At 56.7% G+C, this 16,744-nt stretch overlaps 3 protein-coding genes across 4 annotated transcripts; 1 reads left to right on the forward strand and 2 right to left on the reverse strand.

The window, feature by feature from the left end:
• Positions 1-575: 575 nt before the first annotated feature.
• HIRIP3 (HIRA interacting protein 3) lies at positions 576-3,803 on the reverse strand. Its single transcript, XM_082856990.1, has 7 exons — positions 3,189-3,803; positions 2,991-3,111; positions 2,758-2,872; positions 1,491-2,518; positions 1,221-1,389; positions 1,039-1,137; positions 576-952 (listed from the first exon to the last, which is right to left on the reverse strand). Exons 1-7 carry the CDS (start codon positions 3,251-3,253, stop codon positions 789-791), a joined length of 1,761 nt encoding a protein of 586 aa, XP_082713116.1. The 5' UTR covers positions 3,254-3,803; the 3' UTR covers positions 576-788.
• On the forward strand, positions 3,753-12,730 carry INO80E (INO80 complex subunit E). Of its 2 annotated transcripts, none has more exons than XM_082856991.1 (7): positions 3,753-4,053; positions 4,211-4,281; positions 4,495-4,547; positions 7,597-7,675; positions 7,780-7,891; positions 8,270-8,386; positions 12,172-12,730. In XM_082856991.1, the coding sequence occupies exons 1-7, from the start codon at positions 3,973-3,975 to the stop codon at positions 12,391-12,393; spliced, it is 735 nt and encodes a 244-aa protein (XP_082713117.1). In that variant the 5' UTR covers positions 3,753-3,972; the 3' UTR covers positions 12,394-12,730. The 2 variants fall into 2 exon arrangements, with proteins under 2 accessions (XP_082713117.1, XP_082713118.1); XM_082856992.1 differs by lacking the exon at positions 12,172-12,730 and adding an exon at positions 11,535-11,651 and having other exon boundaries at positions 3,873-4,053.
• Positions 12,731-13,162: 432 nt separating this feature from the next.
• On the reverse strand, positions 13,163-16,744 carry DOC2A (double C2 domain alpha; the record flags this gene model as incomplete). The annotated part of the gene is made up of 10 exons (XM_082856234.1): positions 13,163-13,308; positions 13,397-13,493; positions 13,582-13,663; positions 13,796-13,959; positions 14,034-14,093; positions 14,175-14,301; positions 15,508-15,617; positions 15,748-15,822; positions 16,041-16,120; positions 16,480-16,744. 10 exons carry the CDS (start codon positions 16,742-16,744, stop codon positions 13,163-13,165), a joined length of 1,206 nt encoding a protein of 401 aa, XP_082712360.1.

Below are 16,744 nucleotides of genomic sequence, written 5' to 3' on the forward strand. Positions count from 1 at the left end.
GGGTGCTCTGATTGGTCAGGTATAGACCCTGTACCCACCGCTTTAAGGCTGAAAGAGTCGGCCCGTGGACTAAGTGGCTGTTTCCAGAAAGGGGAAGAAAGACATAAACAATAGCTGTTCCCAAGACCTTTCATTTTGTGCTTCACATTCTTCTTAAGGCCAGTTATTCAGATCTTCCTCCCAACTAAGCTTTAGGTTATCAGACAACTAAAAGCAGGGTGGTCAGGGACTTCCCTGGCGGTCCTGTGATCAAGACTCCCTGCTTCCACTGCAGGGGGCATGGGTTTGATCCCTGTTTGGGGAACTAAGATCCCACATGCCACATAGCGTGGCCTAAGTAAATAAATAAAAGCAGGGTGGTCAGAGGGGCCCACTGGTCAGGCTGGAGAAAGCAGCCACACTCTTTGAATCAAGCCTGGTGGCAGACTGGATGGCAGGGTCAGGAGGCTGGGACTTTCTTTGGAGAATCTGGGGGAAATTAAAGGGAACCAGATCAGGGGGACAGTGGCTACTCCTCAGCTTCCTGGACCAAAGTACAGGGGGTGAGAGTGGGGGACCAGTTTTGATGAGGTGATTCAAACACTCCTTTATTGAGTCTTCAAAAATAAATCCCTGTAAACACTTTAAACTGGGAATGTGAAGCTGAGAAGTAGAATCCCAATAACGTGTCCCTGGGAGCTGCGAGTCTTCTCCGAAGAAAGCTGCTTCTGCTCTGCAGGCAGAGTTGGGGTGGGTATGCTGTATATGCTTTCTACAAGTGCAAAGTCCCTCCTGGGGACAGGGGGAGCTCAGTTGCTCTCGCCATCACTGCTGATGATGCCACGCATATGTGACCAGTCTGGGGGTGGGGGGCGGGGCCGCTCTTCCTCTGAGTCCAGGGTCCTGCAGTATAGCTCCCCTGGTGGGGCTGCTGCTCCTGCAGGGTTCCAGGCTGTGCGTCTGCGTGGCCGGCCTAGAGGGGATGAGAAAGCAGGAGATGAGTTGCCTGAGAAAGTCCATGCCCCATCTGCTCCTGGACAGTGGAAGGAAGCCCCTCACCTGAACCACTGATGATGTTGGTAATGTCCAAGGAGGCTACCTCAGCTGCCTCTTCCCGCTGCTCCTTCAGGGCCCGACACTTCTCTAAGGAAGGGTTACCTGGGGCAGAAGAAGCTCGTGATCCTCTCCTCCCCAGCAGCCAAGGCCTTCTCCTGCAGCTCCCAGGGCACGCCCAGCCTCACCCTTCATGCCCAGGGCTTCCAGTTCTGCCCGGAGAACACTCAGGCGTTCCTTGTGTGAACGGCAGGAGCCCAGCAGCTTCTTGTAGTTTCGATGAGCCCCACAGGCCCGAATGTAGCGCTTTAGCCTCATCACAGATGGGTGGTCCTCACCAGGGCGACCAGAGCCAGCCTGGCAAGGGAAGATAGCAGCTGAAGGCCAAGGCTCTTGGGCTTGAGTCAGGGTCTCCCTCTTCCTGAATGGTAGCCTCCCACCCCATCTTCAGCCCTCACCTTCCTGCCTTTATGTTCTGGACTGCCATCTGTGGAAGAGGAGGAGGAGCTTCGTGTCCTGCCTTTCTTGGAGCTCTTCTTGGAAGAGCGGTTCTTCCTCTCCTTCTTGGGGGTCCCCTCTGCCTCGCTGTCACTCACCTCCTTCTCCGAGTCACTTGCCTCACCATTGATACTGCCCACGTTGGCTGTCTTTCCAGTAGTTGGCGTCATCTTCCTCCAGCTGTCTTCCCCATCCTCCTCACTGCTCCCACTCTGCCTTTTCCCACCCTTCCACTGGGTCTTGTCTTTGCTCTTCCTCTGCACTAGGGGCTCTTCATCTTCCCCACTACTATTCCCACTGCCTGCTGCTGATCTTTCCTTCTGTTCCTCTCTGTCCCCCGGGGATCCCAGCAGTCTTGCTGCCTTGCTTTTCTGCTTACAGCTCCTCTCCTCCAAAGAGGAGGACCTTTGACCTCCACTGCTCTGGGCTGTGAGTTTCCAATCCTCTTCTTCCTCTCTGTTCTCTTTCTTCTTGGCTAGGGTCTCCTCCTCCTCACTCTCCTTTTCACTCTCCTGGTGGCTTTTAGCTCCTTTCTTTCCCTTTGCCTTCTTTCCTGGCCCCTGGGCACATTCCTCACTGTCTTCACTCTCCTCCCTGGCCTGTTTCCTACTGGCTGAGGCCTTGCCTGGTGCCTGCTTGTTCTTTGTCCCAGGCTTCTTCCTAGTCCTGCCCTTGGACTCCTTTTCCTCCGCCTCCTTCTCTTCCTTTTTCTCATTTTCCTCTTCCTCACTGCTTTCTTCTTTCCAGACCTTACTCTTTCTGGCAGAGCCCTCTTCCTCCTTCTCACTGCTCCCCTTCACCTCCTCCTTCTCTAATCCCATCTTTGCAGTCAGGTCCCTCTGCTGTTCTTCCTCGTCACTGCTCTCCTCAATTGCTTTCTTTGAGGCTCGCTTTGGATTCTCATCCTCGGCTGGACTGACTTCTGCTGCCATCCCATTCTTTGCTGGGAGGCCGAAGCAGTCTGGACTGGAGGCTGCAGAGCTGGGCTCTGGAATGTGGAGAGAAGAGGAGGTTGGGATAGGTTCCTCCTGTCCCTTCTCCCTCCACTTGGGATTGGTTGCCTTGAATCCTGCTCTGATGGAGGGAAGGGCAGTAGGAAACAGCTCTCAGTCCACCCTGTTCCTGGCTCCTGACTCACGGGCCACGCCCCCTTACCTAAGGCCTTGGAACATAACACACGCACAATAAATACCTTTAACATGAACCAACTATGCACAAGGCACTAACCTGACTCCGAATTGAAACGGAACCTTTTTCTCGCTGGGTCACGGCAGGGGATGGGAGACCTCTTGGCCTTCTTGGGAACGTCGAGCCTCTTTTCCCTGCCACCCGCTTCATCCACCTGTGTGTGCATCAAGAGAGCATCACGTGTATCAAGGTTGTGTTCTGCCCCACCGCTCTCAGGCCCCTCCTCCACGGCCACAACCCCCGCCTGCGGTGGCCCAGGCTCGGGCCCACACCTGCATCTTCAGCAGCTCCTCCTCCACTAGCCGCTTCAGCGTCTGCTTCTCTTCGGGCTCCAGGTGGTCGCGGCCCGCGTGAGCCAAAAACCTCCGCCGCACGATGGAGTGCGTAAGCGTGCTGCGGAAACACGTGTCACGACGGAGTCCCTGTCCCGCCCCTACCCTTTACAACCCCGCCTCCAACCTCCGGTGCACCTGAGGTCCGGGCGGCCTTGGAAGAACCTACGGGTGAACTCCTGCATTTCATTCTCCCGAGCCATTTTGCTCCACCTGATATCGGCGGCTCCCGCCGTTTTTCTTCTCGGAAGAAAAACGTTTGACAGGAGCTTGCGCACGCGCAGTATCGTGGCGCCGTGAGGTGGAGGACCGTTGAGTATCCGTCACGGGCCGCTTGGACCCAGAACTTTGCGAGACAAAACTTGCCTTCCGCGGGCAGTTGGAGAGTCTCGCGGTTCCTTCCTTTTCTTAGAACGAATCTCTTCTGAAGGAGAATTCTCGTTAGAAACCGATTGGGAGCCGGCTACACTTTTGGATGTAACAATCAACCCGCGACGCTGCCTCTGTTCGTGGTCACGGGCAGCAACTAGGCATCTGTGATTTTGCAAGACAGAAGGAAAAGGGCGTCCTCGCCAGGAGACTAGGAATCCGAGGAGGAATGCGTTCTCGTGGCTTCAAATCGCTAAGCACATTTCGAATCAGTAAGGGTGCCCTCCAGTGTCCGCCATCTTTGTGACATCATCGCGTCAACGCGGCGCCATTTTTAGCGTATCCCCTGGAAGCAACGTTCCTTTCCCGGTATTCCCCGGGAGGGCAGCCGGTGTGGTTACGATTCCTGGGCGCGGGGCACGGCGGGAGTTGTAGTCCCAGCGGATACAGCCCAGCCGACTCTCCGGAAGTGGAGGTGGGAGAGGCCGGGCAGAGCCGGCTCGGGGTAGCCCGGCTCCCGGCCAGTGCTGGGGCGCTTCTCCCGGGGCGGGTCATGAACGGGCCGGCGGACGGCGAAGTGGACTACAAGAAGAAATACCGGAACCTGAAGCGGAAGCTCAAATTCCTCATCTACGTGAGTGCTGGGGTGGTGAGGCGGTGGGGGGTGAGGGCTGGTGCTCGTAAGACTTCAGTTTACCTGTGTGTGAAGAGAGTAGGGTGAGCTGTGGCCGGCGTCCGGGCTCCGTTTACGGACGGCCGTTGGCTCAGCTCCCACCTTGCCGGTAATACAGGAACACGAGTGCTTCCAGGAGGAGCTGAGGAAGGCGCAGAGGAAATTGCTGAAGGTGTCCCGGGACAAGAGGTGAGACACGTTGAGGGGAGGAGGGAGGCCAGCGGGTGATGTGGCTCCTGTGGATCTGCATTCGGACCCCATCCTGGAATGGGCCACAAATGCATGATAACTGCCTCAGGGCTGTTGTGAGGCTCCAACAGGCCAGCTGGAAGGGACGAGGGCCCAGGAGAACATTGCAGAGATGGGAGTAAACACTCTTGTTCTCTCCGCCCCTTCCCTCAGTTTCCTCCTAGACCGACTTTTGCAGTACGAGAACGTGGATGAAGACTCCTCTGGTGAGCAAGGTCATGAAAAATTGGTGGAGGACATGCTCCTGGCACTCCAGCAAGCTTCCTGGGCCCTCCCTTTAGGCCGCGGAGGCCAATACAGCCTCCAATGGTTCTTAAGCCTAGTCGCTTGTCGTCCTCCTCACTATTCTTTCACTCAAGTATGACTGAGTAGCTGCTGTATTTCAGGCAGTGGGCTTTGCACAGAGGATACAGTGGTAACCAAGATGGATAAAGCCTCTTGGAATTTGTATTCTCGTTGGGGGTAGTAAGTAAGCAAAGAAATAAACTAGAATTTTAGATTTGAAGAAGAAAATCAGGGTTACGTGGTAGGGATTGGAGTAGAATGGGGGTTGATAAACTTTCTCTGTAAAGGGCCAAGTAATAAGTATTTTAGGCTTTGCAGAACGTACAATTTCTGTTGCGCCTATACAGCTCTGCCTTTGTAGTGCAGAAACAGCAGTAGGTGAGTTGTAAATAAGTGAGTATGGCTGTGTTTCAATAAAACTTTATTTATGAATACTGAAATTTGAATATCATAAAACTTTCACGTCATGAAATATTTTTCTTTGGAGTTTCTTTTCCCCCAACGATTTAAAAATGTAAAAGCCGTTCTTAGTTACAGACCATACAAAACTAGATGGCAGGCAACATCTTAATAAAGAATTCAAGAAAGGCTTTTTTCAGGAAGTAATGTTGGAGCTGGGACCTAGATAAGAAGAAGATGTGAAGATGAGTGAGAGATTTCCCACAGAGGGAGTCACAGATGCAGATTCCCTGAGGTAAAAACGTACCAGGTTTTTTGAGGAGAAGGAATGAAGCACATAAAGCACTGTTCTCAAACTTTTTTTGAGCACCGTTTACAACCAATAATAGATTTTACATCGTGACCAACCCCCACGTACTTACTTGCTTATAAAACAAAATTTAGTGAAATAATGTTAAGAGCCCTATATGCAGTTTGTTCTGATACATTTTAGACTGCTTTTTTTTTTTTCCATTTAGTGCTCGTTGTAAATCAATAAGTTGAATTTGTGACCCACTATTGGGTTGATACCCACAATTTGAAAAAGTCCTAAGGTGGGCCTTTGTGGCCCAGTTTTTCTCATAAGCCATGTCACATGCAATCACCTCTCTCCATGGTGTCTAGAGCAAGGGTCAGCAAACAGCTAGCCAGATTGCTTGTTTTTGTTTTATTTACTTATTTATTTTTGGCTGCGTTGGGTGTTCGTTGCTGCGTGCGGGTTTTCTCTAGTTGCGGCGAGTGGGGGCTACTCTTCGTTGCGGTGCGTGGGCTTATTGCGGTGGCTTCTCTTGTTGCGGAGCACGGGCTCTAGGCGCGCGGGCTTCAGTAGTTGCGGCTCACGGGCTCTAGAGCGCGGGCTCAGTAGTTGTGGCACACGGGCTTAAATGCTCCACGGCATGTGGGTTCTTCCTGGACCTGGGATCGAACCCATGCCCGCTGCATTGGCCAGCGGATTCTTAACCACTGCCCCACCAGAAAAGTCCCCAGATTGCTTGTTTTTGTAAATAATGTTTTATTAGAACATTGAACACCTATTCATTTACATATTATAGGAAGACAGTGGATGAGGTCAAAGAAGTAGGTAGGAGCCAACTCATGTAGATCATGGCAAAATATTTGGCTTTCATTCTAGCTTCTCATTGCCTTCCTGTTCCTTCCTGGAGGTCTTTCAGTTAACTTGCTTTTGGAGGGGGACTTCAGGATAGGAGGCGTGAGGGAACCCAGCCTGTTTATGATCAGAGTGGGATATAGCTGAGAAACAAGAGCCAGAGATGTAAGCCACCACTTATCTCCTGGAGAAGCCCACAGTGTGGTCAGGGAGACACCCATATATGACAATGTCCTAGCAGAGTGAGGAGAGCCGTGACCAGTGAGAGTAAAGGGTTCTGGAAGAGTCAGCCATCAACTGGGCCTGAGGGATTCTGGGAGACTTTTCAGAGAGGTGGCATTTAATCTACTTTTCTTTTTTTTTTTTTTTTTCGGTACGCGGGCCTCTCACCGCTGTGGCCTCTCCTGTTGCAGAGCAGAGGCTCTGGACGCGCGGGCTCAGCGTCCCTGGTTCACGGGCCCAGCCGCTCCGCGGCATGTGGGATCTTCCCGGACCGGGGCACGAACCCGCATCCCCTGCAGCGGCAGGCGGACTCCCAACCACTGTGCCACCAGGGAAGCCCTAATCTGCTTCTTAAAGGATCTATCTGAGCAGAGAAATCGGGAATAACGTATTTTACGTGTAAATGGTTATCTGTTAAGTGAATGATGGGCCTTCTAGGTAGAGGCACAAATCTGGGAAATGAATTTTGGTTTTGAGAAAATAGGTTGGTGTGATGTGAAGAATACAGTTTGGTTGGGAGACCAGAAGGGTGGGTTGGGGCTATATTAAGAAGCACTTCAAATGCTTCCAGGCATTGGGAAGGATGTGATCAGTTTTGCGTTTTATGTTGTTCTGTCCTTGGGGAGGACAGTGGGTGGCAGGAGAGGTGAGATTGCTTAGCAGGTGATTTTGACATGGTGCTGACCTGACCTCGTGACAGTTGGAATGGGGAGCAGTGAGTGAAGGTAGGAGAGATTTGAGGGGCAAATTACCAGGACCCTGCATATGTGGAGTGGGGCAGAGGTAAGCTCTGGACAGCTTAGGCAGATAAGGAGAGAATAGCATAAAATGGTCAGGAGTCAGAGGCCTGGGCTCAAGTCCCAGTCCAACACCTTCCTTTCTGAGCCTCCGTGACTGCATCTGAAAAGCGGAGGTGACGTCTTCCCTTTCCTCCTTGGATAGTTCTGAAGACAAGGAGAGGCAGTGAATGTCAAGCTCCTGTTCAGAGTCTGGCACGTAGAAAATGCTTGACAGTATGTTACCAGGGAGGAGTCCAGGCAGGAATTAGGTCGTAAAGGACATTTTAAGGAAGCTGTGGGCCTCCCCAGAATACACCTGTGTGCCCTTCAGATTCCCCAGAACCCTTCCGTAGAGTTGAGATTACGCCCCTCTGGGGTAGACAGGGACTCCCACCCACTACTTACCAGCCCTCCCCCTCACAGACTCAGATGCCACTGCATCTTCAGATAACAGCGAGACAGAGGGGACATCCAAGTTGTCGGACACGCCAGCCCCTAAGAGGTGAGAAGAAGCCATCATTCTTCCCTGGAGGGTGGGGGGTGGGGGTTGGAGAGGGTACCTGGGCTGCCTCTTGCCTCTGACCCCCTCCCCTGTCCTTTCTCCAGGAAGAGAAGCCCTCCGCTGGGGGGTGCCCCCTCCCCCACCAGCCTCTCCCTGCCTCCTTCAACAGGGTTTCCCCTTCAGGCCTCTGGGGCCCCCTCCCCATACCTGAGCTCGGTGAGTTGGGGTCAAGGGTGGGAAATGGTCAGATGCCTGGGAATAAGGTGGGCATCATTTGGGCAGAGGGTCCAGGCCTCAGGGTGAAGCCAGCCCAGCACCAAGAACATCTGTCTGGGTGTGGCCAGCAAGCGTGCCTCGGAGGGGTGTGAGTTGGGGCTGCCTGCTTCTCTCTGGTGTAGGAATGGGGGACAGACGTGACTGAGGAGAGGAGACCCCAGGACACAGTCCTGCTGCTGTCCCCTCCCGTCTGTTCTCAGGAGCCACACTCATCACCATCTCTTGTTTTTCCATTCTTCCTCCTGTTTGCATTTCTTCCTTCTACCCCCACCCCATCCACTCCATTTCCCATCTCCATCCCCTCACTCCCGCCTGCAGCTGGCTTCCCCCACCTACCCCCCATTCCCTTCTGACTACCTGGCCCTGCAGCTGCCCGAGCCCAGCCCCCTGAGGCCCAAGCGGGAGAAACGGCCCCGCCTGCCCCGGAAACTCAAGGTACCCTGTTTGGGGGACGTTAGGGAGGGGCCAGAACGGCAGGACAGCCACCTGAGGGAGGCTCAGGACGGCTGGGGGCCTGTCCGAGAACATTGAAGGGCTGATTTGGGGCTGCTGCTGGGGACCCAGCCCAGGGTTAGGCGTTGAGGGGCGGGTCCCAGAAGTCCTGGCTCCCAGGCTCCCTGTGAGACCAGTCAGGGCAAGCCCAGACTCGGGGAGCTCAGAGTGAAGGTGGCTGGGGGCCAGGCTCATTTTCACAAGTGTTCTGTATTGCCAGGCAGCCCCCAAGGAGGGGCAGAGTTGTGGGATCTAGAATCAAGTCAAGGTTGCACCACTTAGAAACCATGTGACCGTGACCCTCTAGGTCTCAGATTGTGTGTCTGTAAAGTGAGTGATCAAACCACGTGTAATCAGCAAGTGTTGCGGAGCGTCTACTGTGTACCAGGCACTGTGCTAGGTGCTGCAGATACAATAGCGAACAAAGCAGAAATCCCTGCTTTCATGGAGCCCATGTTCTCGAAGGGTAGGCAGGAAACAAGCAAGATAAATAGGTAACAATGTAGAAAGATAGATTCAGGTAAAGAGCGTGGGAAACACCAGAGTACATGGGGCTGCTGTTTACAGTGGGGTGGTCAGAGACTTAAATGAGCAAAGCCCTCTGGCTCTCTGCAAAGTGTTTCATTCAGGAAGAACCAGCACAGGGGCCCTGGGGGTGGGTACGTGTTCGGCTTCTTCAAGGACTAGGAAGGAGGCCAGTGTGGTCGGAGGAGAGTGAGAGGGAGAGTGACCAGAGAGCAGGTCAGAACAGCACCTGAGGGGCAAGGCTGTGGAGGGTCTCGGAGGTGTTGGGAAGTTTTTGGCTGGTACTGTGAGTGAAACGGGAGCCACTGGAGAAGGTGGGGCAGAGGGGCGTCTGATCTGATTGACGTGTTAAGAAAATTGCTTGACACTGCAGTGAATAGGCTGGTGGGTGGGGGGTCAGGATGGAAGTGGGGATACCAGTGAAGAGGCTCCTGCGGTCAACCAGGCAGCAGGGGAAGGGTGAAAAGTGGGTGATGGGTCTCTTTCAAAGAAGGAGCCCCAGGAAGAGCCGTGTGGGCTGTGAGAGAGAGGGGCGTTGAGGGTGACTCCAGGGGTTTTGGCCTGAGCAGCCCAAAGAAGTGGCCCTTTTCTGAGTCGGGGAGGACTGTGGGAGGAGCAGGTTTGGGAAGGAAGGTGAGTTTGGCTTTGGATGTCTTGAGATGCTGTCTGGAAATGTCAACGAGACAACTGGGTGACGTGAGCCTGGGCCGCACGGGGGCCGTATTTGGAAGTCACGGGCAGGGAGGTGGATGGTGAGGAGAAGAGGTCTCTGCACCCTGAGCCCTGGGAGAGATGAGGACACGGAAGGCACAGTGCCCTTCCAGCTCTGAGTCAAAGTGAAATAAGGACCGGGCTGGCAGCTCTCAAGTTGGGTGGACTGTAGACTCGAGACTCTGGAGCCAGAGGTGGAACGGGAGCCCTGCTTGTGGTGGTTAGGAGTGTGGGTTCTGGAGTTCTAACCCCAGCTCTGCCACTTCCTCCCGCGTGACCTTGGCCCTTGAGCCTGGAAGATGAGTAGCTAATGGGTGACGATACTGCTCAGCTCCTGCTTCACGCTACTTGGCAGGGGTTCTGCTTCCTGGGCTGGGCGGACTGGTGGAGAAGGCACGGGCCAGAGAAACCCGGAGCAGAGCGTGGAGGCGTGGCGTGGGGTGCGCTTGGGCAGTTAAGGGCTCTGAAGTGCTGGCTCCTGACCCAGAGGCGTGTCAGTGAGCTATGTTCGGGGCAGGCAGGGGAAAAGGGCCCAAACCAATGGCGGTGCACGGGGGAGGGGATAAATCAGGGACGGCCTCAAAGAATAGGTGACACTTCAGCCCAGGGTGAGATTTGGATATTCAGGCTGAGGCGGTTGTGGAAGGAAGGGGTGGACGCGGCAAAAGTGGTGTTTGGGCTGGAGCCGGAGGGGTGAGAGCGAACAGCGTAGGAAGGATAGGGTGGGTCAGGTCATAGAAGGCTGGGTGTCCTATGAGGAGAGTGGGGGTCCCTGAAGTTTCTGGGTGTGGTGGTGTGAGGAGAGGGGAGGGGACGCTGTGAAGACTGAAGCAGGTCAGTCAGGAGCCTGGGCCTCACCCGTTTTAGCTGGGTTTCCTCCACGCACTCGCCGTGCGACTTGGGCGCGTCATTTAACTCTCAGAGCCTCCGCTTGCTCCTCTGTTCGGTGGCGTCGTTGTGAGGATAAAATGAGTTAAGAGAGAGAAAACACTTAGCCCGGTGCCTTGTCCCTAGTATGCCACAGATAAGCATTCACTACCGTGGGTCACGCTGAGGAGGCCATGAAGTCAGTCCAAGCAGGGGTAGTACATGGGGCCTCGGGTAGGTAATCAAGAGGTGGTGGCCAGAGGAGGGGGACAGTCATGCCACCGGCCTTTTCAGTCGTGCGTGTGCATCTGCTCCCGTGTGTGCACATGAGTGCCTGGTACTGGCTGCAAGGGTGCTGTTCAGAGCTGGGCTTCCTGTCTGTCATCCATCCTGGCAGACCCCAGTCGCCCAAGGTACAAACCCACTCTGGCCCTCCATGCCACCCTAGGAACAGCGGCGGTGAGGGGGCCGCCTTGAGAAGCAGAGAGTAGGCCACAGGGGCCCGAATGTGTTAAGGCAATCAGAAGGGCCACTGTGAAGACTACTGCCATCCCCACACCCCGGCTAGACTGGACACTGCCTGGTGGGGACCTGGCAGGCCTGTGCCTTCAAACCTCCATTTCCAAGCCTCCGTTTCCTCCTCTGGCTGATGACCTCTCCTCCCTTCCAGGGTGGTCGGAATGGTGAGAGGTCATTAATGGAAGTCACCTGGCACATAGTAGGTGCTCAGTTTGTGCCTACAGGCAAAGCAGGAGGCCCACAGATCTCTGGGAAGGATTCAGAAGGACCTGGCAGGGGTGGGACTGGAGGGTTGGGCAGGACAGAGGCCACTTCCCAGCCTCGGAGCACAAAGCAGGACCTTTGACAAATAGAAAAGGACAGTCCAGGTGGAAGGACTGGCCTGTTCTCAGGCACTGCCTGTCCTGAGGGCAGCGAGGAGCCGGAGGCCCCCGAGTACAGGAGTGACGCGCTCAGGTCTGTGTTCTAGAGAGCTTACTCTGGCTGCAGTGCGGAGGAGGAGCTGGATCTGGGAGAGGCTGAAGGCAGGGAGTCCAGGTGAGCTGAGAGGAGGGCCTGGCCTAGGCCGGTGGCTCTGGGGATCCCAAAGAGGGGCCCCTCCCAGACACAAGAGGTAGAAGCCTCACACGGCCGGGGGTGAAGACCTTTGACACCCTCCACCAAACCAGTGAGCCCCTCAGGAGGAGGAGGGAGAGGAGGCCAGCGTGGCAGGTGGTACTGGAGGTGCCCAGAGGCGGGCAGGCAGGCACTCCAGGCTGGCTCTGGCTCTGGCTGCTATCCCAGGGGCAGCCACAGTGCCTGACTGGCAAGGGCAGGGCCCGGCCTTTCCCTCCTGGTTTCCCATGAGACTCTCTCCACCGCCACCCTCATCAGCACTTCCATCACCAACCCTCACCCCCACGCACTTGCTGGTGTGAGACTCTGCAGGGCTGAGGTGGGCAGGCTCCCTGATTCCAGCCTGGCTGGCCTGGCTGTGTCCACCACCCCTTGAATGAGCCTTTGCCCTTCCCCATCCCCTGGAACTGTCTTAAGGGGCAGTGCCAGCCTCCTGGAGGTCCCAGTGCCTCCCTGATAGGCCCTCCCTGTGTTTCTCCCCGCTGCTGCAGATGGCGGTAGGACCCCCCGACTGCCCCGTGGGAGGGCCGCTGACCTTCCCAGGCCGGGGTTCTGGGGCCGGCGTGGGGGCAGCCCTGGCCCCACTGCCCCCACCCAAGATGCCTCCCCCTACGATCCTGAGCGCCGTCCCTCGGCAGATGTTCAGCGATGCAGGCAGCGGGGACGACGCCCTGGACGGGGATGATGACCTGGTGATCGACATCCCAGAGTGAGCCCCTCTGCCTGACCCCCTGCCCAGCGCCCTCTGTGTCAGCACACATGAGCCCCCAGCTTCCGCAGAGACGTTTATTGACGCCCGGTTGCCATGCTGTGGCCACTGACACAATCAGAAAAGGCGTAAACATGCATGAATGTCCCCCAGAAGGTGGGCCCTCTCCAGGGAGGGCAGGGGCCCTGCCTTCACATCCCAGCCCAATCCAGGGGACAGTTATTTAAATGAGTGGGCCAGGAGCATCTGCCACCTCTCAGAGAGGCAGAGACCCTGCGGTGGCCCCCCACTTAAAAGGGCAGCTGTACAGGGCTCGGTGGTGGTGGTTTTTTTAATGAAGATTCTGCATTAAAGGAGTGCCTCTTTTTGTGTGTGTCATTTTCATTTTTGGAAACCTCCTCCTCCAAACCCCCCCTAATCCGACCTCCTCCCTGGAGGGGAGGGGGCCGGGCAGCCTGGAGAGGCAGGAGAGAGGAGCAGCAGCCGGGTCCTTGGGGCAGGGGCACTGTGGGATCCCCCCTGCAGGTGTGCTCTGGATGGGTGGTTTGCATATTTGTCTGTTGTAGCGAGTCAGGCAGGAGGAAGTTTGCATATGTGAATATAGATCTCCACAGTCCCTCACAAGAAGACAGACCCACGGTCACGGAGACACGAAACAAGACAAGTAGTGCGGGGTGGGGCCTCCACCCCGTGTAAACGTGCAACACACTCGTGCGAAGGCTGCCTACTGGGCCCAGCCCTGAGGGCCCTGTGCTGGGCGGCCGCTGTCCTGCTCAGGCTGAGGGCAGGGCTCCGGCTGCCGGGGGCAACTGGCTGGTCAAGGTGTGCCAGCGCTCCAGAGCTGCGTCCGGCTGCTGCAGACAGTCGCTCCAGTGCTTCCGGGCCTCTCTCCGGGCGCCTGGCCCCAGGGCCACGCCACCTGGGAGCAGTAGAGGCAGGCAAGATCAGGGCCGGGCTCACTGCCGGGCTGCCCTCCATCAGCACCACCCAGCAGGCTCCTCCCTCACCGATGAAGTCGTTGGATTTGCCAATGTCATAGTCCCAGACTGTGACTTCCAGAGTCTTGCTGGCCAGAGTGGAGAGCTCCATCTCGTAGAAGAACTCCTGGGACAGGGCAAGCGACACCTTCCATGAGGCGCTGCCTCACTCCCGGCCCCAGCCCCGCTCGATTTCTGGCCTCTGCCCCGTTTACCTCATTAAATTCCGGGTTTAGAGTCTTCTTCTTCACACGTGTTTTGTGCTTGGATTTCTTATCCACGTCTGGCCTCAGGTACCTGCCGAGGGGGAGGAGGGACAGGGGTGGGGCAGCAGGTCAGTCAGGGACAGGCCAGGCCCAGAAGAGGACGGGGCTGGTGGCAAGTCCCTGGGGAGGGGAGGGTGGGCCTCGGGGCAGGGCGAGGGCTCACGTCTTGACGTAGGGGTCAGAGTAGCCGTTGACGTCCATGGCAGCCAGGTGGGCGCAGCGCACGATGCCCACCAGCAGCCCGCGGCGCCGAGAACTATAGCTGAGGCTCAGCAGGATGCGCCCGCGCTCTTCCAGCAGCCCAGGCCCCTGCTCCACCTGCTCCAGCTGCCAGCAGACGCGGGCGTCAGCCGGCACCCTCACCACCTCCCGCCCAGATGCGGTCCCTGTGGGTGGCTCACCTCCTTCAGGTAACAGGAGATGCCCCTCAGCGCCACAGACATGGAAGAGGGTGAAGCCAGCTGAGGGGGCAAAGAGAAAGTTCTGGAAACCTGATCTCCCCAGGGCCCCCTTCCCGTGGTACCCCGCAGCCTGGCACAGACCGGGACCTGGCGCTCAAGGCAGATGTTAAAATGCTTCTTCTGTGAAGGCTTGAGGCGTCGGAGGGGTACACGGATCTCCCCGATGAACTCGTTGTGGCTCAGCTTGTCTTCATCACAGACGGAGATCCTGGTAGGGAACTGCAGGGTCAAGGCCCCCTGGGGTACTTGAGCCCCACTCCAGTTTGGGAGAAAGGTCCTCCGACTGAACTCTGAACACTCGAGGCTGGTCCCAGCTCTGCCCTAAATACTCTACACCTCACTTGTAAAATGGGCTGTCTCAGGGCTCTGTGGGGAGCACCAGGCCTGGAGCTGGGGGAGGATGTTTTGATTTGCCCTGTTCCTCTGCGCCTCCCTTTCCAGCTGCCCAGGCTGTCCCCGGCCCATCAGGACCTGCTCGGCTCCTTGAGGAAGCCCTCACAAATCTTGGGAACACGACCACACACACACACACACACACACACACACACACACACACAGCCTCCATTCAGGGCCTGGGGACAGGATCCAACTGAACATGCACAGGGTGTGCACTGGTGAATGTGGGTCACGGGTCCAGGATGTAAGAGCTAGAAGGGCCTGAAGGAGCCTTGAGCAGTTGGACCAGGAGCGCATACCTCCCCCTAGAGCCCCTGTCCTTTCCTGTGTGGAGCAGGGAGCCAGCCTGGGAGAGACTCATGAACCCAGCAAGTAAGAGATTATTGCTTTTACTTCCATCCGTCTCGGTCTGCAGCCCCTTTCCCTGCCTTCTGCTGTGACACTCTCGAGCAGCTGTGTCATGCAGAGGTGTTCAATTCCCAGCTCCGCCACCTAGCAACCACATGACCTTGAGCAAGTCACTTAACCTCCCTAAGCCTCATTCCCATTTCTGTCGCTTGAGACTTCACTCCTTAGAGATGTTAGGGAGACAAGGGCAGCAGAATGGGCAGACCTCTGCTGCATAGGTCTGACTTAAGTCAGGGGCTCTGAGAAGAGGTCTCAGTGAGCAGGGAAAGATTGCAGGAGGAAGCAGAGCCTCAAATGATCAGTGGGATTTAGGCCGGCAGAGAGAGGAAGCAGGAAGAGACACGACAGGCAAAGGTCAGGAGATAGGAACCCGACCAGTCGCAAGAGGGCGGTCCTCTGTTGGAGGAGCAGTAGGAGCTATTTGGAGGGCAGGAACCCAGGGGAACATTCTGGCCTGCTCCCGAAGGGGACAGGGAGCCACTGATGGTTCTAGAGCATCTGAGGGCTTAATGGGAGGTGGGTCGACCAACCAAAGAAGGTTCCAATGACAGTTGTCCCCAAGGAGGTGCTGAGCTGGACTCGTTGGTAACCGGGAGGACAGACCCCTCACCTGAGCACCTTGTGGGTGATGTCATCATCTGTGATTCCGCTGTACGTCAGGTCCTCATTCCACACGGGATTCAGCGTGTTCCTCTGAGTCTTAGTTTTTAGCTTATTGGCCTTAGGTATGGGGACGAAGCGTTCACAGTACATGTCCCCCAGACCCACAGAGGCTGGAGGCAGACGAAGGTTGGGGGCACACCCACAAGCTGGGTCAGGCTGGGGGGCGAGGGTAGGGGGAGGCCGTTACCTTGCAGGCTCCAGGCAGCAGGTGCAGCTTGACGTAGGGGTCGGCCAGGCCATTGAAATCCATGGGCTTGAGGCCCTGGGGAGGAGGGGAGGGAAGAGGGCTGTGAGCTCCCAGCCTGCCCACCCTCCCTCCCTCTCTCTGTAGTGTGGACCCTTGGGGGCGGGAGAGCCAAGATGGGTGCTGGGAGAGGAGCAGGAGTCAGGCCTGGGGAAGGGAAAGGAGGATGGAAACGCACCCCTCTCAGGGTAGGAGGCAAACAGGGCCAGGGCTCTCGGGGGGCAGGGAGTACCCACCTTGGCCCTGAGGATACTACAGTGCAGAGTGCAGGAAGCCTGGTCGTAGAGAAGGTCAAACTCCAGCGTGCCCAGGGCGGCTGGAGAAGAGGGAAGAGGTAACCTGAGTCCGTGCGTAAAGACAGGTGTGTGTGAGAGACAGGTGGGCAGGCCTGCTACGTGTGCCAGCTGTGAAGGTTTGTGCGTGTCTGTGCCTGTCAGCCTGCTTGTGTGTGCACGTCTGGGTCCCTGGCTGGGCTGCAACTGGTGCTCTGTGGGTGGTTGAGTGTCTCAGCAGAAATATTGAATATTGAGCCTAGCTGAACCTGTAATCTCCACTCTGACTGCAGCTGTGGTGGCGGTGCCCGCCGCCTCCCCACCCCCAGCAGGGCCCCATCCCCTTCCCACAAGCCTGGAGGCCCCCATTAGCACCCTGGGCCCTTCAAGCCCGCAGACTCACTGGTATCATCCGAGTCATAGCTGTCCACCTCAGCTCCATCCTCGGGCGTGGTGGCCCCAAGGAGGGCTGCAGGGGGTGCCAGGGCCAGGGGGCCCAGATGAGCAGGGGCCTCTCTGAAGCCCCCGCCACCCCCTTCAGGTCCTGGTCCCCGGCGGGGGAAGTAGTCAGAGATCTGGCGGATGGGCCGGATGGGCCCCGGGCACACGTTGATGGCCATGTGCTCCTGGATGTTGATGGTCATGCGGTCGCCTCTGCGGCCCCTCAT

Source organism: Leucopleurus acutus, assembly GCF_964270905.1.
Source record: "Leucopleurus acutus genome assembly, chromosome: 16".
Lineage (NCBI taxonomy): Eukaryota > Metazoa > Chordata > Mammalia > Artiodactyla > Delphinidae > Leucopleurus > Leucopleurus acutus.

What these genes read in the sequence shown, in the direction of transcription:
- HIRIP3 (XM_082856990.1), bottom strand. Translation starts at nt 3,253, where the DNA reads ATGGCTCGGGAGAATGAAATGCAGGAGTTCACCCGTAGGTTCTTCCAA. An exon ending in CCGTTTCAATTCGGAGTCAG is followed by an intron (nt 2,519 to 2,757) that starts GTTAGTGCCTTG and finishes TCCACATTCCAG; the next exon opens with AGCCCAGCTCTGCAGCCTCC. An exon ending in GGAAGCCCTGGGCATGAAGG is followed by an intron (nt 1,138 to 1,220) that starts GTGAGGCTGGGC and finishes CTTCTGCCCCAG; the next exon opens with GTAACCCTTCCTTAGAGAAG.
- INO80E (XM_082856991.1), top strand. Translation starts at nt 3,973, where the DNA reads ATGAACGGGCCGGCGGACGGCGAAGTGGACTACAAGAAGAAATACCGG. An exon ending in GACACGCCAGCCCCTAAGAG is followed by an intron (nt 7,676 to 7,779) that starts GTGAGAAGAAGC and finishes TCCTTTCTCCAG; the next exon opens with GAAGAGAAGCCCTCCGCTGG. An exon ending in GCCTGCCCCGGAAACTCAAG is followed by an intron (nt 8,387 to 12,171) that starts GTACCCTGTTTG and finishes CCGCTGCTGCAG; the next exon opens with ATGGCGGTAGGACCCCCCGA.